The following is a 25730-nucleotide window of genomic DNA, read 5'->3' on the forward strand; positions in this document are numbered from 1 at the left end:
TTCCATACGGAGACCCAACTCCCCCTGCATCAGCCACACCAGCACCACTAAGACCAGATCCAGCTGGGAGGCCATCCTTTCCGTACGGAGACCCAACTTCCCTTGCACCAGCCACACCAGCACCAAAGCCTGCTCCAGCTGGAAGACCATCCTTTCCATAGGGAAACCCAACTCCCCCTGCACCAGCACCACCAAGACCAGATCCAGCTGGGAGGCCATCCTTTCCATACGGAGCCCCAACTCCCCCTGCATCAGCCACACCAGCACCACTAAGACCAGATCCAGCTGGGAGGCCATCCTTTCCGTACGGAGACCCAACTTCCCTTGCACCAGCCACACCAGCACCAAAGCCTGCTCCAGCTGGAAGACCATCCTTTCCATAGGGAAACCCAACTCCCCCTGCACCAGCACCACCAATGCCTGCTCCAGCTGTGAGACCATCCTTTCCATAGGGAGATCCAACTCCCCCTGCACCAGCACCACCAAGACCAGATCCAGCTGGGAGGCCATCCTTTCCGTACGGAGACCCAACTTCCCTTGCACCAGCCACACCAGCACCAAAGCCTGCTCCAGCTGGAAGACCATCCTTTCCATAGGGAAACCCAACTCCCCCTGCACCAGCACCACCAAGACCAGATCCAGCTGGGAGGCCATCCTTTCCGTACGGAGACCCAACTTCCCTTGCACCAGCCACACCAGCACCAAAGCCTGCTCCAGCTGGAAGACCATCCTTTCCATAGGGAGTCCCAACTCCCCCTGCACCAGCCACACCAGCACCAAAGCCTGCTCCAGCTGGAAGACCATCCTTTCCATAGGGAAACCCAACTCCCCCTGCACCAGCCACACCAGCACCACTAAGACCAGATCCAGCTGGGAGGCCATCCTTTCCATACGGAGCCCCAACTCCCCCTGCATCAGCCACACCAGCACCACCAAGACCAGATCCAGCTGGGAGGCCATCCTTTCCATACGGAGACCCACCTCCCCCTGCATCAGCCACACCAGCACCACCAAGACCAGATCCAGCTGGGAGGCCATCCTTTCCGTACGGAGACCCAACTTCCCTTGCACCAGCCACACCAGCACCAAAGCCTGCTCCAGCTGGAAGACCATCCTTTCCATAGGGAAACCCAACTCCCCCTGCACCAGCTACATGAGCGCCACCAACACCTACTCCAGCTGGGAGACCATCCTTTCCATACGGAACCCCAACTCCCCCTGCACCAGCACCACCAATGCCTGCTCCAGCTGTGAGACCATCCTTTCCATAGGGAAACCCAACTCCCCCTGCACCAGCCACACCAGCACCACCAAGACCAGATCCAGCTGGGAGGCCATCCTTTCCATACGGAGACCCAACCCCCCCTGCATCAGCCACACCAGCACCACTAAGACCAGATCCAGCTGGGAGGCCATCCTTTCCGTACGGAGACCCAACTTCCCTTGCACCAGCCACACCAGCACCAAAGCCTGCTCCAGCTGGAAGACCATCCTTTCCATAGGGAGTCCCAACTCCCCCTGCACCAGCACCACCAATGCCTGCTCCAGCTGGAAGACCATCCTTTCCATAGGGAGTCCCAACTCCCCCTGCACCAGCTACACCAGCCCCACCCATGCCTGTTCCAGCAGGGAGGCCATCCTTTCCATACGGAGACCCACCCCCCCCTGCATCAGCCACACCAGCACCACTAAGACCAGATCCAGCTGGGAGGCCATCCTTTCCGTACGGAGACCCAACTTCCCTTGCACCAGCCACACCAGCACCAAAGCCTGCTCCAGCTGGAAGACCATCCTTTCCATAGGGAAACCCAACTCCCCCTGCACCAGCTACATGAGCGCCACCAACACCTACTCCAGCTGGGAGACCATCCTTTTCAAACAGAGACCCAACTCCCCCTACGCCCACAACACCTGCTGCAGCTGTGAGACCATCCTTTCCATAGGGAGATCCAACTCCCCCTGCACCAGCACCACCAATGCCTGCTCCAGCTGGAAGACCATCCTTTCCATAGGGAGTCCCAACTCCCCCTGCACCAGCTACATGAGCGCCACCAACACCTACTCCAGCTGGGAGACCATCCTTTCCATAGGAAGATCCAACTCCCCCTGCACCAGCACCACCAAGACCAGATCCAGCTGGGAGGCCATCCTTTCCATACGGAGACCCAACCCCCCCTGCATCAGCCACACCAGCACCACCAAGACCAGATCCAGCTGGGAGGCCATCCTTTCCGTACGGAGACCCAACTTCCCTTGCACCAGCCACACCAGCACCAAAGCCTGCTCCAGCTGGAAGACCATCCTTTCCATAGGGAGATCCAACTCCCCCTGCACCAGCTACATGAGCGCCACCAACACCTACTCCAGCTGGGAGACCATCCTTTCCATACGGAACCCCAACTCCCCCTGCACTAGCTACATGAGCGCCACCAACACCTACTCCAGCTGGGAGACCATCCTTTCCATAGGGAGACCCAACTCCCCCTGCACCAGCACCACCAAGACCAGATCCAGCTGGGAGGCCATCCTTTCCATACGGAGACCCAACTCCCCCTGCACCAGCTACACCAGCACCACTGATGCCAGCCCCAGCTGGGAGACCATCCTTTTCAAACAGAGACCCAACTCCCCCTACGCCCACAACACCTGCTGCAGCTGTGAGACCATCCTTTCCATAGGGAAACCCAACTCCCCCTGCACCAGCTACACCAGCACCACTGATGCCAGCCCCAGCTGGGAGACCATCCTTTTCAAACAGAGACCCAACTCCCCCTACGCCCACAACACCTGCTGCAGCTGTGAGACCATCCTTTCCATAGGGAAACCCAACTCCCCCTGCACCAGCTACACCAGCATCACCAACACCTGCTCCAACTGGCCGACCATCTGGATCATATAAAGCCTCCATTTCCCCTATAGAACTGTCACCTGCACCAGATATAGCCCCATCTCCAGCTGGAAGACCACCTGGGCCACACTGCAAGCCAGACCTTCCTGCCTGACCTAAATGACCGCTAGCATGAAGTGTCAGGCCATCCTTGCCATAGGGAGTCCCTTTTTGTCCCTCTCTGCTTATACTTGCTCCATTCATATCAACTACGGTCGGCAGACCATCCTTGCCATAGGGGGACCTCATTCCTCCTGCAATCTCTGTACCTGCAGCATTCTTTCTAGCTCCAGTCCCTGGGCTAGTCCTACTGAGCAGATCACCCTTACCACCTCCCACTCCAGTTGAGTCAGGATTGAGTCCATCTAACACAGAACTTCCATCACTAGCACCTAATCTCCCAACAGCCCCAAAGCCAGCTCTGTAACTAGTATCACCTAATTTACCATCCTTGTCATGCTGAGAGCCCACACCTTCTCCATCATCCATGTCAATTTTAACAGCATCCAGCATACCATCATCTCTGCCATCCACAGAATACCATTCACCTTCTCCTCCTAATTCATCACCAGTATCTGCTCTCCCTGTCATAGAATCCTTGCCACGGAAAGGCCTTAATCCACCTTTGCCTCCTAAGCCTTTTAATCCAAAGCTAATACCATCATATGTCATTGAGTCTCCATCTAGGTCTGCTCCAGAAAACTGCCCAAACCCTGTCCTTCCGTTTCTGTCCGCTCCACGTAGCCTGTGTTTTCCTAAAAATCTATGGCTTCCATCAACATCAGTGGAGTGGCCTTGACTGCCACCTTGACCATTTCTGTACCAGCCATCTTCTTCCACACCAGTGTCCATAAGATGATCTTCATCACCAACATATTCTCTGCGTCGAAGTTTCTTAGCCCTGTCTTCATCTGGCAATGTTTCTTTCAGCCACTCAGATTTCTCTCTTTCACCTCCTTCACCCTGTCTCCTCTTTCCTTTGGCATCTGTATTGAAGATGCATTGTTTGATTGGAGGAGATATAATTTATAGGAAAAGAGAGAGGGGAAAAAAAGATAGACAATCAATAGGTCATGTACTGCATCAACAACCAAAGAAAATGTGTTAGTATTTGTTATATTTTCATTCTAGGACACAGAAACATAATATATTTAAATAAATTTAAATTCAGTTGAAATCCTGAATTTTTTCAGTGTCACATTCAGACATAATTTTACATTTCTTAGTTAAAAATACAATTCTTTTTAGTGGAAACATGCTTATTAAAAAAACAAACAAAACAAACAAAAAAAAAGCAGAAAAACAAGGCAAATTTCCAGCATGATAGGTCTAATTTAGAGGGGCTTAGATTGTATTTGGGACTCACTAGTTCCTTCTGCCTTCTCCCTCCAGCCTTGGAGGAGTTACAGAATATCCCACGCACAGAGTGGCCATCAGTTCCCACCCTTGAATTAGGATCTCGCTGCTACTGAGGCAGCTTGCACATTTGGCATCCTGGCATTTTAGAGATGGCCAGCCTGAAGACTAAAGATTCCAGTTCTGTGAACAGCTTTGTATTAATCAAAAATTCAGGCTTTTCTGAGATAAACAGTGGCGCTAGCAGGCCACGCACTGTTTTGAAATGAAAGCAACTACTTTCAGAAGCAAAAAAATATAAGCCAGCTAATTATTAATCTGCTTGCACTGAAAGGAGTGTTTCCCAGCTTCCCAGATTCCTCTGGGCTTCTTCTAACTTGTTTAACTCTAATTTGGAAAGAAAATACTATCTAACAAGATGCCCTTGAAAGCTCCTTGATCCCCTGTATGCTCTACTGTGTTCAGTGACAGCTTCATCAAAAACACATGTTGAGATATGGAGTTTTTTGATAACTGATGGAGAACATGCTACTTCATAGTAGCTGTAGAGTAAATAAGCCAATAGGATTTGTCAGGACTAATAAAAAGGGAAAAATCTGTCTCATCTGAAGAGGAAAGAGAGTCTAACCAGACCTTCATTTTTCCAAATATAATTTAGGAACTAGAGGCTTCGCAATTCATTTCTCAGCACAGAATCATCCCAATGAGCAATCAGGCAGTGAGAGGAATATTGTTTTGTTAACACACCTCAAGCCAACACCATGGGAATAATACAGTGTCACTTACACTCTACAATAAGCCAAGCATTTGAGGAGCAGAGTCCAGTGTCGAGTGTGTACATGCCGTTGTCAGAGGGCACAATGTTTTTGATAATCAGCTGGTGGGTCAGACCATCAGGTGTTACGGAGATCTGGTGCTTCTCACTTGCCTCGAGGAGGTGGGTTTTGTGTAGCCACACAGCATCGTAGCAGGGCGTGCGTAGGATACACTCAAAGACAGCATCTTCTTCCTCAGGACAATGCACATCACTGAGTAGCTGCTCAAATCTCACAGGGATGGCTGCAATGAAAAATCAAAAGCTATAGAAAGGAAACAGAGAGCTATTTCTGTCTTCCAAGAAAAACTTGTTGCAGCTGAAGGACGAAAGAAAGACAGGAACTTGCCATGCCTGTGAGCATTGGTTTAAGCAGAAAAAGGAAAAACAGATGTGCTGCTGTGCCCAATTCTACAGGACAGAAAAGCAGAAAAGTAGATTTTTGTCTTTATTATCTTCTGAGACATTTATACCACACATCACTGTGATGTGCTGATAATTAGTAGTCATTAATGTATTTCAGCAGCATGATACTTGTATTGAGTTGCTAGCTACTATTCTGAACTTACAAAAGGAAACTATAGCATGGGGTAAGTCAAGGAATGTGCTCGTTGTCATCCAGAACTCAGAGCCAAACTGGTACTTGAACTTAGTCCTTTGGACTACAAATGCAACACCCATATCCCATAATCACCCTCCTGCTCTTTTTCACCTGTGTCATATAAGGAGCCCTTATTTGGGAAACACAAAAACAGCCTTCTATAGTTATCAGGTTTTACTGCTGAGCTTTGCATATGCTCCTAGATAAAATTTTCCAGCAAAGAATAATTTCTTGTTACAGTTGCACATCACATACATCTAACTCAATTCCTTACATTCAGCATCCAGTTCAGTTGAGAAAACAGGTACATCCTCCACTCTGACTTGATATAAGCCTGCATCTTCTGGCTGCACGTCGTTGACAATGAAATTATACCTTTTTCCAATTCGCCTCAGGCAGTACTTTCTGTATTCACTCCCCATTCCATATCTGAGCCTCTTACCATCCTAAGGAAGAGAAAGAATATACTCTTAAAGGCAACGCACAATTAGTGCAAGGCATTTCAAACAAATTAGGCCACATTTGTGCTACGATAGCTTTATTGATATAAATGAGTAACAACAGAGAAGTCTATGCTCTGTTAGTACTTACACTGGACAGGGCTCATTGCTTATGTAACACACAGGCAATACTACGTGCAGTAAGTCCTGCACAGAACAGAGCATCAGACTCTCAAACTAGGCAAAACAATAGTACTTTGCTAGCTCACATAAGCTTTTGAAGCTTAACTAATACACAGTCACTGTAACTTCAAAGACAAAGTACTTTCTTTGCTTAGATTTTAGCATCCTTATAGATGGATAAGCAGGGGAGTTCACCACTTTCCTATCTGTAACACACTTGGGTTACTGTCTCCACGTGGTGGCTGCATAGATGTCATGTCATGCATTTGATTCAGAAGTTCATAGAGTTAGCCTGACCTCCTCTTTAATGAATTCCGATTTCCCCTGTATTAAAGCCACTAACCACAGTTTGACTGAAACACAGCTTCCAGAAAAACATCCACAGCACTGATCACCTGGGGATCACAGCAGAGTAACTACAGAACTAGATGGAATGTTTTACTTCCTTGAGATCTTCTTTCACAGAAGTGAATTATAGTGGAATTACACACTTGAGAAAGTAAATAAAATCAGTCTGTTTTTCTTATAAGAGACTGCAGAATTTCTGCAGCCTGAAAGACACTGTTAGAATTTCCTCTTACAGGAAGAGCTCTTGAAGTCAAAAGGATGTCAGTAACTAACTGTTTCCCCCGTACTTGGATCTACAAGTCCCAAGTGATATTCACCACCAAACACTACCTGGACCCCCACACCAACACTTCTCCCTAACCAGTCAAGGATTCTGCAATGGACAGACAACTTTAAGAAGCTTATTTACTCTCAGCCACTGCCCACCAGATCAAACATTTTATGTAGAAGACTTCAGTGGCTGCTATGAGCTAGCCAACTCAACTCACCCCCTCACCTTAAGCAGATAAACTTTGCTGTTACTGTTTTTCAGGTCCACCTCCAGACTGAACATAGCTTTTCCCTCCTTGTTGACTTTGATGTGTTGAAAGTTTTTGACACTGTGTATTAACTGCAAAGAAAGATACAAGAACCTAGTAAATTATAAGGCTGCCACGACAGAAGTTCTTATGCTGTTGAACTAAGGTGAAATCTACTTTTTATCTGCATAGAAAAGAGCTACCTCTAACTCATCTGTATAGAAGAAGCACCTGTAAGTTTCCACAGTTTCCTCCTGTAGGCAAATTATATTTTACGTGCTACCTCCTGGTCACTCACACACTATGCAACCACTATCCATCCAGGTTTCTACATGCCCCTGTATGTGAAGGCCAATTTTGACCCTCAGGCATATAACTTTTCAATTTGGGGTACAAATTCTCATCAGAGGCAACTGAATACAGAATTTAGCCATCTGGTTTAATAAAAGGATTACCCCAAGGTCAGTATCTCCTAAAATTTATGAAGTGAACTTCAAAAAAGTCAATAGCATTTTCATCTGCATGAGTATACAATTAGGATTTCTTTAAAACATTGTCATAAATCTTTCTCTGTCATACAATAAGATTTTCATCTACAAAGCAATTTAGGAAGGTTTAGCCTGTTTTCAGAAGCTACTGAGGAACTGTAGGACTCTGCAGTTTGTTAAAAATCAATGCTTTCAGTCGTTTCAGTTTATTTTACCTCTCCTTGTTCACTCTCTGTGTCCTTCCTTATCTCCTGCAGCTTTCTCAGCATCCCACGGAAGTCAACAATTCCATATTTCATACAGATTTTCTCATAATCTTTCCTATCTGCATGCAGCAACAGTTGCCAGACTGCTTCTTTGTCCAAGAGTTTTGGTCTTGGTGCTGGGGCCCTTAGAACCAGGGGAAAAAAAATCGAGACATTTTGACAGACAACAAGATGTCTTGTTTTTCTATACTTAATCCTCTTTCATCTCTCTCTCTCTACCATTTCTGCAGTTCACTTGGCCCTGTAGATGTAGACAAGAAAGACTGGGACTCTTCCAGAACAGGTTTTCTGCATCTATACAACAAATTAAATGCTGCCAGGGAACAAGGAACAACTGTAATGCAGTTGTCCACATTGTTAAATTATCAGCAGAGTTGTGGGCACAGTTTGGCCCCGGCCAACTTGCACTCTCCAAAGTAATTGCTCAGCACAATTCAGGACTTTGCACAGGCCAGAGATCATTCCCATTAGGCAATCTTTGGAGGTTCCCACCTGGGAAGTGAAGGGATTTCAGCAATGTGCACATGGCAGTCTGTGCAGTTGGCCTGGGAGCCAGGGCTCAGTCCCTGATTAGCCAGAAAGATCATTACATGGAGACTTGTCACTTAGCTAGGAAGTTACTTGTGAGCTAAAAACAGGAAAGCAGAGAAACAGATCTTTTAAGTCAGAACCTTGTGGTGCAAAGGAACATACACCTCAAAATGAGGTTGGTACCTTGTGTTTATCTCAGCCTCACAGACAGTGGCAAACTGTTCTGTTATGTCTCTCCATACTGAGTTTCGCAACAACTTTGGAAACAAGAAGTGTTGCCTTGAAGATCTATGAAGCTGTGCCCTATCATCAAGAAACATCTAGGAAGTGTAACAATGGCCTTCATTACGGAGCCTTACCGCTTCCTCAGCAGCTTCCTGAAGTCCTGAAGCTGCTTCTTTAACTCTATTAAAGAGGAGGAAACAACAAAGATTCAGATACCCAGCACTGTAAAATATATCCCCAAAAAGAAGATAATGCAAAATAGCCACTGACAACAGGCCATTCTACTACACTGTTTACCGCTGGTGATGTTTCCACACTTTACAAAAAAACTGTCATGAAACTTAGAGCCAGTTTTCTCTGCCATAATCATTGGCACTGAAGTGTGCCAATTGCAGTGCAATAATCATATCCTTTGAGTGCCACTGAAGTTCATCGCTTCCTAGGGGGCTTTCCTCTCTTTCTAGAGAGGATACTCCAGAAACCCACTATTTTCCAGCCATGTTAACATGTTTGATCCAGCTGTATTTGACATCACAAAATCCTTTTCTAGCACTAACGATTCCAGAATCATTAATTAGAACAGCTCAAGGCCATGTCTAAGATCATCACTTTACCCAAAGGTAAATAGCAAGCAGAAAGAGATGACAGAACATTAGAGATTCATTGACCCTTCTCTTACTTTATTCTTTACAAGTTTGGGGCAGTAATAATGCAGTAATACAGAGGAGTATTAACTATGCCCCCACCCAAAAAAAATAATCTACCTCTAACTTACCATCAGCAGGATGAACAGGAATATATTTCGCTTTCCTTTTAAAGCCAACTGACAGTTTATAAGAGAAAACAGAGAAAAAACAAGCCATGAGATGAACAAGATAACACTCAGACTAACACCAGTAAACCGATGAACTATAAAACCTCTGCATCCGTTACCAATGCAAGACGAAATCCTAGTTTGGATTTCCTTGTCAATCTGACATTGACTCCTAGTAATCTCCATCTATAAATGCAATATTTCTATTGCAATCGATTCTGTGCTTACTGGATACTCTACACAGTGGAGGAGACCGTTTCTGCCCTATGAAGCTTACGGTTTAAGCAATGGTAGGAAATATTAACATCTTGTTTTAGAGATGGGGAGCCAAGGTGCAACGATTATCTGGCCAAATGCAGATAGTCGCCTTCTAAGCTTACTTTACAGGCACACAGGTGAAATGGATGCTTCCAATATCATCCACTTCCTGCTCAAGTAGATTCCAAGAATAGGTCAGTTATATTTTACCCACCAAGTGCCCATTTCTCTCCACTGACTATAAAGGGAACCAGGGGACTCAGTCAGGTGGACACCATAGACATCTGAAGTGAAGTGAGATGAATCTCTCCCAAAAGACTGATTCATCCAACATAATGAAGAAAGGATTGAGCCAATTCAACACTAAATCCAGAGCTTCTGATTATGGTCCAGTGCAGTGACCACAATACCACTTTCTTCTCCCTTGCCTTAAAGCTCAGACTGTCATGGAACCACCAAAGTGGGGGGAGTCATGGAAGACCTCCAGTCCTCAGTGAGTGGAAAACTAGACATTCACACCAAGAATACTTAGATAATGCTCTAGGCACCCACCCCCAGAGGACAGCAAAGCCAGCTACTTGGGACCCCAGGACCTTCGGAGCACACAACCTGTCAGTCCTACCTTGTATGATCCTGAGGCCAGCAGAGCATGCAGCTTCCCCATATTCATTCACAGCAAAGCAACGATACAGATCACTGTCATGTGTAGTGAGCCTGTTTATCTTAAAAAGAAGAACATAATAAGAGCTCACAGCGATGTGCTGTGGTTCAGCTCACACACCTTCAGCGTCTAATAAAACAGCTACTCAATGGTATCTCAGATCTTTCTTCTGTTCCCAGAATGACTCTAAAAAGCTTTGTTTGCTTATCTTTGCGTTATCTCAGATCTGGTGACATCTAGGTCAGCCCACTGCAGGTTTTTCCTTTCCACCGCCCTCTCTGTTCCATGAGTCCTCTCTGAAATATTTGATCTTTACCTGCAGAATGAATTCATTTGTAACATTATTGAAGAATGTTTCGTATTTGGCAGGATCATCCATTCCTCCTTGTACACGTGTCCATTTCACGTCAGGGGTTGGGACACCTTTGACCACAGCTCTGAAAATGGCATTTTTACCTTTGAAAAGAGGCAAGAAATTAGTTCTTTAAGACAGGCTTGAACATGAGGACTCTCATGCCAGGCCCCTTATGTTATCAATAGAGTGATCCCCAGAGTGAGCCACCTCTGTTGTTTTAGGCAGAAACATTCTTTGAAAATAATGATATCTTTTTGTTTTCTCTGTAAAAGATGCCTAAATTACCAGTTTAAGTTGCATTAAATGCCCAAATTCATGCAAGACATTTGCCATAATCTCCACTCTAGCTCAGTGGCTTTCAAAGAGATTACCTGAAAACTAACTTCAAAATTCACCACTGACACATTTGGTCTCTGCCTGTGTTTTTATTGCACAGCCATGCGGATAGAGAAATTACATACCCAAGAGAGCAATTTTTTGGCATCTTGGTCTGATTTTGAACTCCCTCAATATTTGGGCAGGGCCAAAGAGCAAGCAGTTATTAGCTCAAGTCCAGGCTGGGCTACCTTTCCCCATGCCACTAATGTCAGGGTTTGTCTGTATTCAATCATAAAAGGCCTTTAAAATGTGGTGCTAGCCTGCCAGACATGACTGCTAACATCTCCGATCATCTCTGAAATAAATGGTGCTATAGCAAGTTCATCCTAGACTTGCTTCTGGCAACATGAAATGCCCAAATCCATTCTCATCACATACAAATTCCCCTATGAGTTCCCATTGCGTCTCCATTCTTTCAGGCTCTTCCCTTTGTTGCGACCATGCTGGGCAGGACGTTAAATAACATGGGACTCACTGTGTTGGAGTCTCCTGTCTCTAGACATCAGTAAAGTTCGTCTGTGAATAGTTGCAGCTCCTGTTCTCTTTTTCATTTGGATAAATTTGGATTCCTTAGGAGGTGGAAACAAGAAGATACCCCCTCTGCACACTTAAGAAAACACATTCTTAACAGACAACACTGTACCACAACTGGGAGGACCCATGCAGGGTAGGGTGTTTCCCCATGTACTCCCTACATGTCATCTTTCTGCAATATCTTCCTTGTCTGCTAGCCTGGCACCACCTTGCACTCCAAACACACCAGGCTCTGCTATTCAAAGAGGCAAGGAAGGGAGAAGAGGATGGGGTTTACCTGTGAGCTTTGTCCTTCATCTCTTCTCCCCTAAGAACCTGAGTATACTGCAGCTGCCCACAGAAATCTCCAACAGCTTTACCACTGCCTAGTACAAACCTTTCCTTTTTCTTCCAAAAAGCCTCAAAGTCATGATGAAACAACACATCAGAGAAGTGACTCGTGTAGGTAAGTGGGAGTGTCACAGGGAAATAGAAATGGAGATGAGTTATCCATGGATGTAGCTCAGGGCGGAAATGATTACTATCTTTCTTTTGCAATAGTTTTGGTCTTCAGGTGACCAACACTGTTAAAAATTCTCCCCAGAAAGTCTTGCAGTATTTCCCACGCCCTTCTGCAGTCACCACCAAAAAAATTACTTGGTGCAGCAAGCTCCTGCCAACAGATTCTTATCAAAAGGCATCTTCCAACTTTTTCTGAGATTGCAGTACTATCTATTATTAAAGTCTATTTCCAGTTGATTATTCCTTTGTCAAATTTTGGCCATTCTGGCTGCCATTTCCCATGTTTGCCATCTGTCACAGGACACAGCTCCACAGCTAGGAGTATCAGCTAATCCATGCACTGAATGCAATGGGATGATATAATTAAAGACACTCATCGTGCATCTGCACAGACACTGATTTCAGTTTACACAGTGACCAGCCTGAATGCCCTAACATTTTGTATATGAACTACGAGGAACATATTGGAAATGAAATAACTTGGAAAATTTAGACAGGGTGACTGACCACCGCCTTGGTTCACGCCTGAAACTTGCAGGTGGAAGGAAGGTGGAGGAGGAGGAGGGATGCACCACTAGAGGCCACTGTGCTCCTTCGTAAAATCTCAATGGCTCGTGAAAATCAACAGATGGGTGTGACAACACTGAAATCCAGGGTGCTAGAAACGGTTCAGTCTTGTGAGGGAAGAGGAGCTACATGATCTCCTCAGGTTATCCCACTCCAGAAAAAAAATATACATACGACTGTCTGCAAGTGCAGAGACCTTACTGTTAGGCTTCCCATTGATTTTAGGTCTCGGCTCATTAGCTGCCTTCTCTGTACTCTGCAAGATCCATATTGCTTCTTGAAGGGGAAGCACAGCCTAAATAGCATCTGCAGTCAGTATATCTTACTTCAAAAAAGCAGTTAATTTTAGTGCTGAATATTCATAATACAAGTTAGTTCAACAGGAAAAGACAACTTTTTCAATGTGCTTAATCTTTTGCTGCGAAATACTTACTTTGAGAGCCTCCTGCAGAATTCACAGGATTTGTTGTATACATTAGGAGCCAGATTTTGATCTTGCATACACTAGTGAAAACTCAGGAGACCTCTATCAGTACTGATGGAATTTTCATCAGTACAACAAAGACTTTGGCCACAGAACACTTTTTCTGGTCTAGTCAAATCTCTTTAGAAACTAGCTTGATTTAATTCTGATAATTGTTTCATGTAGGTGAGACATGGAGTCAAGCCTCCAGGTCTGTGGCTTTGACTGTTTTTCAAGAATCTCACCTTCCTGCAATGTCAGAGTGACAGGTTTCCGCTCAAAGTCAGGTGTACTGCATCCTTTTGGAATATCATCCACAAACTGGGTGATGACAACTCCTGGGACAGAAGATTTCTTGAAGGATTTTACTAGAAAGACAAGGAAAAATACATTCCATTAAGACAACATGTTTGTCCTTTAGAAACAATCTCTCAATCTGCATTGCCTCTCTGTAGAACAGTAATTGTTCCTGCTCAGCTTCTCTTGGACTATAAAGGACCGATCCATTCTAGTACTACAGGCTGTAAGTGTGTCCAAAGGCTGGGGCATTAAGGTCTGTGGTTTTGTGCTGACCTATTGCAAAGCTAGGGCCCAAGTGGGAAAATCTGCAATCAAGATCGCAACCCAGGGCCACGTCAGCTTACAGGTCTAGCGATGATTTGGATAGAGAATGCTTTTACATCAGTTATTGTTCAAAATAAAACTTCAAAATCTGGCATGAGAAAGACACTATTGCAAAGGTCAGCAGAACCTGATGGGCCAGTGTCTGGTGTGTCTCCTTGTGGTGGTGAGAGACAGATACCTAACTACCAAACAAGAAAAACAAGTTGGGCTTATTCTCAGGGGTACGCCAGATAGTTTTCATAGCTGTGTCTGCTCTCTCACCTGCCTGATGGCTTGTCATGATGCTTTTCTCAGCTGCCTATGGTCAGCACAAACAGACTACAGGTTCTCCTGTGAAAAAGACAAATAATTTAATTATTTATAGTTCACAAGGGAAATGACAGACCTTAATACTGCTCACTTGTATGACGCAGTTTGCCCTTCCTCACTTGCCACATCCCAGCAGACAAGTTGAGAAAGGCCTGCCAATCAACACATCATGACATGTCTTTCCAAAACGTATCATGACAGTTTTGAACCAACACAAACCAGGTATGAAAATGGCTAGCAGGGCTAAATGGAAAATGTACACATCTCACAGCATCCCTCCGTCACCTCTTCCATTTCCATGTCATCTGGCTTTCCTCCAAAAACCTCCTCTCGTGTTTCAGGCAAATATTACACCACATGGCACTCACGCGGTGAGTTCTGATGGATGGCAAGAACAGTTGCTGAGAAGAAAGCCACAGAGATGGATGTCTAAACTGGGGCATGAAGCAGAAGCTCATCCTGATCTAAATTAGCTTGTCTAAATTAGCAACAGACCTGAGAGCAGACTATAAGCTACTACTTACTTTAGAAGGAAATGATGAAGTGTGAACTTGGCATTAACTAGTTATTGTTATAGATCACTCATGTGACCTTCTGCCAAAGGAAATTGGACAATGTGTAATGTAACACGTCACTATCTTGCAAGCAAACTGTGAAGGCAGATTCCTTGTCATATGAGAGATGCTCAGAAACTATAGAGTTACTGAAGCTCTGAAAGAGCAATTAGATTAGATTCCCATGTGGGATTAATGCTGTGTCTCTATTTACCCTCTGCACTCCTTCAGTCAACAGAGAGTCACACAAGAACATGCAACTTTTAACAGTTTTAAAATGCAGATGGACTTTGTCAGCACACCTATGATCTTCATCCTGTTCCCTATATCAGACATTCATCCAACCTAGCATTGCCACACTACACCTGATGAAAACTCTGGGTAGGACCCCAACATCTCCTTGTTATACATTTAGCTTGGAGTTGCACTATCTGTGTGACACTTGGTTTCAGCTAAGGGTAAAAGACAGTTAAGCTAACAAAAATCATTTGTGCTGTATATCCCATAGACAGGCCAAAGAAAGTGTACCTCACAGTACTTCTGGGTCAGATTCTGAACCAAAAGCATAAACTTTATTTTTCCATTAATCAGCAGTTGCAAATAGGAACATAGACATGACTCCACAACAAATGACTGGCTCCACTGTTGTCCTTAACACAAATCTTATTTTAGGGCTCTGCGCACTATAGAAGTCTCATAAATAATTGATTATGTGGAAAATCATTCTGTGATCCTCACTGACTTCAGTGGAAATGCACGTGAAACAACAGAAATGGGAAATGATACATGGGACTGTGTGAACGACAGCCAAGTCCTCTCCTTCTATCACCTCCCCGGTCTGGTGTGGGTGACTTTTGTTGCTATCCACCAAAACAAGAGGTTTAGATTTCAGTGTTCCAGCTTTTGTGTGTTGATATTTTGGCATATCACAGTTACTTCTGTAAACCATTGGCAGTTGTTTTAAAAATTGCAAATGAAGGGAATGAACAGCTTGTGGGAGGGGAAAAAAACAAAACTGAAATGAAAGTAAGATGATTCCAGGGCACCCTGCCCTGCACCGGGCAGGGCAAATGGCAAGAGATTTTCAGAGACTCTTGATCACCCTCTTCTGATGGACTTAATTTGTCCTCCAAAGTACTGAACTGTATTAATAGCAAACATTATAATCCCCTATTGCCTTTTGCAGTCTTGTATCTTCCTAAACATGTCACCACTCCTGGACCTGAAATGTCTAACGCTTACAACTTTCAACAAACATGATTACTTGACATTAGCTTGCAACAGTATTCCCCTAAGCTCTCTTTATGTTACACTCACATTTATTCTTTGCTACTCCCAACTTCTTCCCTCCACACTGGGCAATATTGACGACCATCTACACTGAAACATGAACATGGTCCAAATTCTCAGGCCCAAAGCCATCAAGAAACTTACTGTTTTCTTATGCATCATCATATGCATCATGTCAGACAGTTGTTCCCAGTCTGCTGTGACTGTGGGTATATGTAAACATAATTATAACCTATTGAGAGATGGCTACATTCAAATCTAGTTTGAAAAAAACCAAACACTGGCAATATTTGTATGGGTAGTAATAGGCACCATGTATGCATCCTCTCAATGTACAATATGCACTATGTACACTATGCGTAAACTGCTGAGTTTACAGGGCCTTAAACATTTCAGAAATTCACTTGGATTAAAGATAAGCTGCTCTGAGTCCTTAAACTCCTGTGAATTCTTGCCTTCTGGAGAGTGAGACAGGAGCATGTTAATGCCACACATTGATTGCCCAGTTAAAATAACGGTGCCAGGACATGCAAGAGAACATTCCTTCAGTGTAATTAATCCAACCGCATCGCATTTTCTAGTGTCTTCTGTGTTAAATGAGGACCAGAAAATAACATATCAGCTGGCACAGAACCATTCAGACCCTGCCCTGCTTACTTTTAAAATTTCTACTCTCTTGTTTGTGCTTTGACTTCAGTTCAATCCTAGAAAAAGAAATCACAGAATTTTTAAAAGAAATAAAAGACAGCAAAAGCCTTCCAAAAATTGTCATAGTGTAATTCATATCTTCACTCACAGATGCTTGAAACATAGGTGTCCACACTAAGATGATCACCGAGATTGCTATTTCTACAATGGAGGCAGACCAATATTTCCAAAAGGCAATCTACCCCTCCCTAGGTGAAATGCTGTTGACCAACATCCCCAGCACAACAGGGCTAACACTGGAAGTAGCTCAACACTCTCACTCCTCTGGAAAACGCATCATTATCATGCATTAGCCTTGTTCAGGTAACCAAGACTTGGCTGTTTCTCATCCCAGGCAGAAGACTGTCTGCTTTTCAGCTGCAGAGACATCCCCTTTGGAGACAGGGGCAAAGCTTCCACGGCTTTGAATGCAGAGCAGGAGCAAGCCCTTGACTACTGACAATATTTTTAATCTACCAAAATAAACCAGATAGCCTGACGGGATGGGAGGTCTGCCCTCCCTCTTGTCTATCCATCAATCTGTCTGGATGAGACAGAGCAAGAGCCCATTCCCTTTTGCAGTCTGACTAGACACAAGCAATAGGGCCATAAATCAGCTAAGTGAATAAGCAAAACATTTGGGAGTCACAGGATTTGGAGGTACTAGTGGTGTCACAAGTAGTTATTTATGAGGTTCAGACAGTGGAACACACAGACAAGATGTGACATAATTGCTGGCAGAGACTGGTGAGCAAAATTAGCCAAACTTGTAGAGAAGTGACAGGCAGTGAGTGGTTCATACAGAGGTGATGGGTCCAGAGGAATGGGAAGAACCACAGACATTGACACAAGCACAGTAAATGTGCAGTACAAAGCCATTAGCATAGACAACAGTAGAAGGTGTGAATCATCATTATAATAAATTAATCAGCAACATATGCAGCATTCTATTTCTCTTTGTAATTCATAAAAATCAGGACAGTCCTAACACAGCAAATGTTCTAAATAAAATACCAAATTGTTGTGTGCTCAGTCTCAAATTCTAGCTGTGCTTTACACCAGAGGACCCAGATACTCACTGAGAAGAAGGATCTCTCACCTAAAATTTCTCTTTTAGCTTTGGGTAGGCTTTCTTTGTTTATTTGTTAACTTTAAGTAATGTTTTGAGCTTGAGTCTTCCCATTTCAGAAGATTTTTAAAGGAAAATCTCAAAGACTTTGGTTAGAACCACAGAACTGAAGGCCAGCAACTGCAGATGTGCAACTCCATGAAAACTCCTGAGCAGGTCACAGAGGGGGAACATCACAAGCACTCCAGCGATGAATGGAGGTCTTGTGTAGAGCAGGGAGGAATGCCCAAGGATCAGGTTTTGTGTGACTTATCCCTTCGGTAAATCTATACTTGACTTGATCTTCTCTTCTGCCTCAGGGATTATGAATATAACATAAGTGATTGCTCATGCTGTCCACAATTTACGTATGCATACATCAGATACTCTATAGCTATTTATTTTTTAAAGTGGCATGGACACAAAATGCCAAAAGGAGACACACACCATCTATATTTTCTAAGTGAATGAAAGCAATTAAGCCCTAACAGCAGTGAACGAGACAGTGAATTCACGTCAGTTTGGTGAAGTAGGTATGGGGTGACAGCACGAGAACAGGTCAGTCTGTTCCTTTCGATGTCTACAACATCTTTCATAACTTCTTTCATAAATTCTTTCATAACATAGACACACATTTTCATACTGTCAATAAATTTACAGCAAATATCGCAGAGCAAATACAACAGAGTTTTACTAAATGTCCAGAAGAAAAAACAACATATCCCTACTTGCTGTCCCAAGAAACAATGCCTCCAAGATAACAAACATTAGAAACCATAGCGTACCTGTGTTACAAGTCCCATGTTAGCTCCATGAGACAGTTAGGGCAGATCTTCAACAGCCTGCCATCTTACCAGGGAAATCGGTGTACGCTATAGGAGACCACTCCTCCCAGAACGTTTACAACAATTCTCAGCCCTACAGCAACACAGAGCAATGTCTACCGTGACAGTGAAGGTAACACTTCATACTCCCAGCTCTGTATCACCTCCACACAAATCTCAGTGGTGACATGACCAAACTCACTACCTTACAGGTTGAGCTTCTGAGATGATCCTGCTTGAAGTCAATACTGCATCTCCCAGGACCACAGTGGCTTTGTCCGTTGACTCAGACCACAGAGCTCTTCATAGCTGTTCAAGAGGTCTCTTGGTCACAGGTATTAGCGATCTGTATGGAAGAAACCGTACCCCTTATTAGTCCGTTGTAAATGTCACTAAGTGGCAAAAGAAATGATAAATTCTTGTCCCACTCACATCTCTCTACTCTCCTGGAAGCTAAGCCTGTGCTCAGTAGCTGCCCAGCCAGGATGTCTCTATACTGAGCTGCGTGCATTATACACCCATGCTTCCCACAGCACCAGGAGACGTGCAATTGAACCCAGTGTCTTTGGCAAGCCTCAAACAAGGCAGTGGGCCAACTTGGTCAGATGTGACCATCAGTCAAGGCAACACTGGATTTCTAAGTGCAAGCTGGGTCAAGACTTTGTGCCTCAAAGAAGGACAAACATTTGTGCAGATCAATGGCTTGTCCAAGGAAGGGACAAGCTGTACATCCAAGTTTTGTAGGACACACCAATAGACTGGTTCTCAGAAGCCGTGAGCCCTTAGAAGATCTCAAATTTCCTTAGAGGACAAGTAAAAACAGTGGATTATTGCATTTGTGTATGGGGCAACCATGCCTGGGCTTGGCCTTCATAAGCAGAGTCTTTCAGTCTGAGAGGTCTGAAAGAAATCCAGTTCCTCCTAGAACAGCTTCACTGCTATAGCCAAAACAGACATCTCAATTTGCAGTCTTTACTTCCAGCACAGCCACAGGCTGATCCCTGTTCCCATGAGCAGCAACAAGGCCACTTATTTCCATGGACAGGTTTACCCTAGAAGTGCAAGTGCAGCATATTGTGCCCCAAAATCTTTTGCTTCCAGTCTGCCCTTGCAACTTGTAAACCTTCCTTCCTCTACCCAGAAAGCTAAAATGGACTGAGCTCACTTGGAAGCAAAGGTACCTCTAATTCCTGATGTTCACAGACATGGCCAGTCTGGGACTGAATGTTATCTTCTCCCAGCAGCACTACATGCAGGCAACAAAGCCTGCTCAGTCTGGGAGTCTACTTTCATTCACTTCTGGCTGAGAGCATACAATCTTTTTTTCCTTTGCACTGTGTGCCATATATTCATATTAAATCCTCATGTTCAACTCTGAGATGAAGGGCTGGCTCCAGAAGTTGGCAATGGAAATAGTTTTATCAGGGTGACCATGGTTCATATGATGTCAGTGCTGACAGAACCAGAACAAGGTTTTCCTCTGGTTTCCCATCAGATTAGAGTTCTAAAATCTGTTGGTAACAGGGAAAGGAACATACAGCAAAACCTTGGTCCTGGAGCTAAGACTCATGTTAGATTGGATGAAGACAGAAGAACCATGAAGGGCACCATTTCCACTAGTCTTAGAAAGATGATCTTTCAGTTGAAAAGACACTGGTGGCAGCAGTATGATCTGTCAGCTGTTCTGATCCAGATACCAAAAACTTCTCCTTTGCAGGGCTGGGGATCACCAGTTTAATCAACAATTTAAAAGATAAATGTGAAAATGAAATTCTGGAGTAATTTTCTTCATTCCTTCTTTCTTTTTGACAGTTATTGCTGGTGACAATATTTATACCTTCCCAGTTCATAAGAAAATAGTGTCAATAGAGGAAAATGTGATTGTTCAAACTGATGTTTGGGCTAAGATCATTCATTTCTACATCCCTTGTTACATTTGCAGTGATATAAAAGTAGAAGTAATTCCAAAGTCAAATGTAAACAATTTGAAAGTTAGCAAGCCAAGAAAATAAGACAAGGATTTTCCATCTGCTGCTGGAAAATCCTCTCACTCAGCAGCAGACACTGTTTTCTAGTAATGTCCTAGTGGGTTTCCCACAGCCCCTTCCCCCACCTGTTTTGGCCAATGATCATCCCACGGACGCTTCCTTAGACATTAGTCTTACTGGTCCAGGGCAGCAGTTATGTTACTTTGTTGATCAGATGCTGTAGCCTTAACATTAAGTACCTTTACTAAAATGAGTTGCTATACAAGTCTCTAAAGACAATAACACTTCATGTAAGCCATGGGAATGCTCCTAGAGGAAGCATTTAGCAGCTTCTACTGAAACCTGAATTCAGCTCTCATCAACTGCAGCAAGAGCCTTCCACTTAGCAGAGTTGGCCCGACCAAAGGACCTGAGCTATCCAGAGCCACAAGGCTTACTGCTGTTCCCTTTCCTGTGTACGCTCCCTTTCCAGTGATTTGTTCCCCGCTGAAAAGTGCACTGCTGATGCTATTTAGTCTCAAAATGCATTTAGCTGTTGGGATCTGCTTGAACAACTGAGGAATTCCTAATTAGATAACTCCTAATTAGACAAACAGTTGGGTCTAGCAAGTACCAGGAGAGCCACAATTCTGCCTGGGCCACTGAACCTGACCTGACAGGGTTTGCCTTATTTCCAGCCCTGGTTTTACAGTTTTCTTGGTGGGGAAGGAATGGAGATCTCTCCTACAGATTAATTGATAACTTAAAACCATCTGTGACAGAGCAAACTCCTCCAAGAGACTGACCTTCTTCCATTTCACAGCTTACTTTGCACCCACCCACCCAAAAGTCCTGTTAACCCCTGCATGCCAGTGGATAAACTATCGCGTACCACTGAAAACCTGCAAAATGTTGTAACGAAGCCTGGTACATTCAGCAGCGGTCACTGCTTCCACTGCAAAGGGGGCGCATTTTTCCCTGGAAGCAAGTTCATTTCCCTAATGAAGGGCAGTGAAGAAGTGTCAAGAGGCAACAGCTGCAGGACAGTTATTTCAGGACTGCTGAAATATATTAGTTATAACTGGAAATCAGTTATTTTCAGATAAAAAGTACATTTTATCTGGAAATGAGACTCTTCCAATCTTCTGTTTTCCCTGTAATTCCCTTCTTCTTTGGTATATCAGTATGAAGTCTACCCATTCTGACCGGTGACAACTGGCACAACTCTTCCTATAGACTGTTGGTGCCCACTGCATGGCTCAGACAGAGCAAGAAGTGAAGAAACCAAGACCTGGTAGGTCCAAAAAGCTGACTGAATTTTCCAGTTCATGAACAGATGACCAAGGTCAAAAGCTAGTCTCATACTTGAGTCACTTGGCCAAGCCACAGCATTCCCCCGCAGCATGGGTGTCCAGTCAGTCACTGCACTGAAGGTCAAGGTGATGTCAGTGAGGATTTTGGGCAGAAATATTCACAGATATGCAATGGGTCAAGATATGCAAAGCACAGTAGTCAGGTTCAAAGTCTACTTTGATGTGATAGCAGTGAGAACCCCATAAACACTATACAAGAAAAAAAAAAAGTTGCATTCATTTAAGGATGGGCAAGGGCATGGAAAATGGAATAAAGGTCCAAATTCAGTGAAGACTGCCAGTTACCTGCAGCCCTACAACCACCCAATGTACCAGGTAAGTCTGACAGTACTGGTCTTGCTGGTCATGTAAATGGACATTCTTTTGGTCAGATCAGGCCACGGATCCAGTGGGTCACAGAACGGCATTTTGTTTTCACCAGGAGAATGCCCTGCACCAAGATGAGGAATAGTCACACCATGCATGTGGGTGCCCAAATGAGTCTTCTGGACCCATAATATTTGATTTTAAATAAATGTGATGCACCGAGTATTGAGTACTTGCAGCTCCCTCTGATTTCAGTGGAAGATGCCCATGCTCAGCGCAGTCCCTCAACACCAGATCCTCCATGTTGTACACTCCAGAAGAAATTTAAGAGACTAAATTTAAGGCTCAAAGCCTTGGTTATTTTACCTCCCACACCCAAGATGCCAGTCTGCCCCTTTGTCACCAGCAAGATGAGGTCTGTCATCACTGTTCACGCAGAGCCATGATTAGACCCACTGCAGTTAGCTGGACTTTCACACACTGAGATGCAACTCAACATAAGGAAAAGATTAGAATCAGGGTAACAAACTCAAGAAGCAGCGGTGCTCTGCTTTCACACTGCAGATAGGCTCCCTCCTTCCCACGGTGTACAGAATTCCTTCTATTCCCTTGTTCAGGACTGATTAAATCTGTTTGCATCCATGACTGACCGGAGGGATTTGCTAGCACGATCTATGATTTAGATGGAACCTGACATTCCTACTTTCCCCTTGTGATAGCTGCTCTCATGACTATCTTTCTTGCACGCTGCCTGGGCTGGCCAGTGTTGGAATTTACTTACCCTTTTCCATTCGGAAAAACAAAATAGTGGGCCACAGATGTTTAATATAGACTCACCAAAGATGCGATTAAACATCAACATATTACCAGGCATATCACCCCATCAGTACTTTTCACCCCTCCTTGAGACACTGAAGAAAACAACATTTTAACCCATGGTGTGCTTTAATGAATGTAGAGAGTAAGGCATGCCTGCACCGCTTTCATTTGACCCTACACGGCCATTGGACTTTGCCAAATGTCTCCTTCTCCAGCTAAAATTAACTATGTGTGTTCAAACCGCTTTGCATACACCACCCCTTGGGCATGCAGAGGGTTAATAAAGCTCACTGCATGCAGTAAAAAAAAAATTGTGCTATTCAGATGCCACAAGGGATTCAGGTTATAAGGCTTTTTCTCATTTCCCGCCCACCTTCACACTAGAGAACATAACAAATAGCCCAGTTCTGATTTATTTATTTGTTTCCCCAACGTGCCAGTGGCAACAGATGAAAAAAGCCCAGCCCTCACACGACAAGCTATTTTAATATTTCATGCCCTAATGTGTCAGGAAGTTTGACACTGAAACAAATGGTAAGAAAATCTCTCTGAAACTCCCAAGAGGCCACAGCATGTGCCACCTTCCCGCTTTCTTTGCGGGACACCTGAACATTGTTTTCAACATTGTTCTAGTACTGCCCTGCCTGACCTGTGCCTGCACAAGTTAATCTCTGGCACCTACAAAGGTGCCAGAGGACTCCCATTGTTGGGAATGCTGTCCCATTCCTTCTGAAGGTTGTCCTCTGTCAAACTCTCTCCTTATCCAGCATTAAAATATCGGAATAAAATAAGTGTCATCCAGAGCCAGAAAATTATGCCAGCATCCGATAGAGAAATAAGCAAAATAGAAACAATCACAGTGGAAGAGAGGGCATCTCTTCCCTTTCACCCCTACTTGCTCCAGGAATCCTGCAGTTTCACAAAAGGGTCACAGTGTTCCCCTTTCTGCAGGCATGAAACCAGCAGGGTCTGTCACTCCCCATCAGTCACCTTTTCTGCCTTGTGAAGGTAATCACAAGGAGCTCAAACACACCCTCGCTCACAGCAAACACAGCTACTTATCTGAAACAGGTACACAGCACTCACCTGCGTGTGCCACCCCAGAGGTCCTCTTCTACCCCGACTGCTGTCAAAGCTGCAGCTCACCCGAGTCCTTTCTGCAGTCGGTGCTCAGCTGTGGGATCAGTACCGGGTCCCTGGGATCCTTCTCAGCTGCTCCCTCTGTCTCGCCTTCTGCCTTCCCTTCTCTTAATCTCTCTCTCGCCCTCTCCCTCTGGTAGGTGAAGCCTGTCACAGGGCTGTTAGCCTGTGAGACATCCAGATGATTTTTTTTTTATGGGAACCCGATGCACCTGCCTCCTATTCATTATTATTTCAGTCCATGTAATGGTGCTGGACAAATCTGAGATTAATATAATTCTTCAACACTTCACAAGTCACTTGGAGTGGTGCTTTTTCTGCAGATTGTGTTTCCTCTTCACAGCGACTCACTAAAAACTTTAATACAACTGAGTGGTTCTGGATGTTTTAAAGGAAACTGTGGTTTAATTGGTTTGAAACCAATCTCAAGAATAACTAGGGTTACTAACTGATCAGATAAATTGAACTTCAGTTAAAAGTGAGTGGCCAAGCGCATTTAAAGATGAGGCTTCTCCAAATACACTCCTTTTTAAATAACTCTTTGAAGAGTTAGTATTATGAATATAAGGGATGGACAGAGCACTTCACAGCACCAGCTCACAGTGCTAATGTGAATTCATTAGCATGCAGTTGAAAAGCATGAGCCTGCACTCCAGTTACATCACTGAGAGCAGCCGCTGTTACTTACATAGCTTTGCACACCCCTTGGAATAAAAAGCGCCTCAGAAGCATTAACAGGGGATTAGGAACCATTAGGTCAGGCTGGAAATGGAGATCAGATGCCCCTGCAGACTAGGTTCTGCTTATCTGTAAAGGCTTCCTCTGCTAGGAGACATTTATCCAGAGCCACCTGGAGCTGATCTAGATAAATCTTGAGAGAAACAAGACAGAGTCCCAAAATAAAAGAGCCCAAGGCAGGGGATGAAGAGGCTTACAGATCCAGTTTCCTCAGCTTGCAGAGGGTAGTGGGCACCCATGGACCACCCAAAGCTCTCCTTGCTCCCACCCCTTCCCAGGTCTGCAAGTGGCAGACATTTCTGGTGTTTCATTGCCCATGTTGCTCACCACAGGGATAGTCACACCTTGGGTGATGATGTCAGTCATATTCAGTAATTTCAAAGGCAACCCCATGCAATACGGTGAGGGAGGGCAGACATGAGCATATCAATGCTTCTAAAAAGCAGATGGATAAAGTTCAGCAGCTTGTCCTCTTCAAGGACGAAAACGTGCTTGTGGGATAGGCTGTACATGAAGCACTTCAAGCGCTGAAAGGTGGGCAAACTCCACAGCCCCAACGATGCAACCTGGCCTGAAATCACACCACCTAGTCCAGTGCCATCCAACAGGAGAGGCAAGAATCTAAAGCAAACATCATTTTCAAAGGTTTTGCTTCTAACCACTTGAAAGTAATCACACACACACACACAAGGCAATGAGCCTATTGCCCCCCTGCCTAAAACTATACCTCCAATGCACTAAGCCTTGGTAAGCAATGAATTGTAAGAAGACACAGCAAGAGGTATGAAGATGAACTAGCAGGA

General features: G+C 44.4%; 2 protein-coding genes across 7 annotated transcripts; both read right to left on the reverse strand.

Annotated features, from left to right (window-relative positions):
- Positions 1–8: 8 nt before the first annotated feature.
- LOC103916496 lies at positions 9–1387 on the reverse strand (the record flags this gene model as incomplete). The annotated part of the gene is made up of 2 exons (XM_009323495.1): positions 982–1387; positions 9–606 (listed from the first exon to the last, which is right to left on the reverse strand). Coding segments are annotated over exons 1-2 (739 nt in total), but the record flags the coding sequence as incomplete, so codon positions are not given.
- Positions 1388–1950: 563 nt separating this feature from the next.
- LOC103916493 (immunoglobulin-like and fibronectin type III domain-containing protein 1) lies at positions 1951–24358 on the reverse strand. Of its 6 annotated transcripts, none has more exons than XM_009323491.1 (15): positions 24136–24358; positions 18790–18930; positions 14074–14142; positions 13434–13556; positions 10707–10846; positions 10352–10451; positions 9433–9480; positions 8792–8837; positions 7851–8025; positions 7126–7239; positions 5933–6104; positions 5030–5302; positions 2831–3873; positions 2437–2547; positions 1951–1980 (listed from the first exon to the last, which is right to left on the reverse strand). In XM_009323491.1, exons 3-14 carry the CDS (start codon positions 14090–14092, stop codon positions 2437–2439), a joined length of 2364 nt encoding a protein of 787 aa, XP_009321766.1. In that variant the 5' UTR covers positions 14093–14142; positions 18790–18930; positions 24136–24358; the 3' UTR covers positions 1951–1980. The 6 variants fall into 6 exon arrangements, with proteins under 6 accessions (XP_009321766.1, XP_009321764.1, XP_009321762.1 ...); XM_009323489.1 differs by lacking the exon at positions 1951–1980 and adding an exon at positions 2144–2247 and having other exon boundaries at positions 2480–2547; positions 18795–18930; XM_009323487.1 differs by lacking the exon at positions 1951–1980 and adding an exon at positions 2144–2247 and having other exon boundaries at positions 2480–2547.
- Positions 24359–25730: the final 1372 nt, after the last annotated feature.

This window comes from Pygoscelis adeliae, unplaced genomic scaffold (assembly GCF_000699105.1).
Source record: "Pygoscelis adeliae isolate BGI_AS28 unplaced genomic scaffold, ASM69910v1 Scaffold185, whole genome shotgun sequence".
Lineage (NCBI taxonomy): Eukaryota > Metazoa > Chordata > Aves > Sphenisciformes > Spheniscidae > Pygoscelis > Pygoscelis adeliae.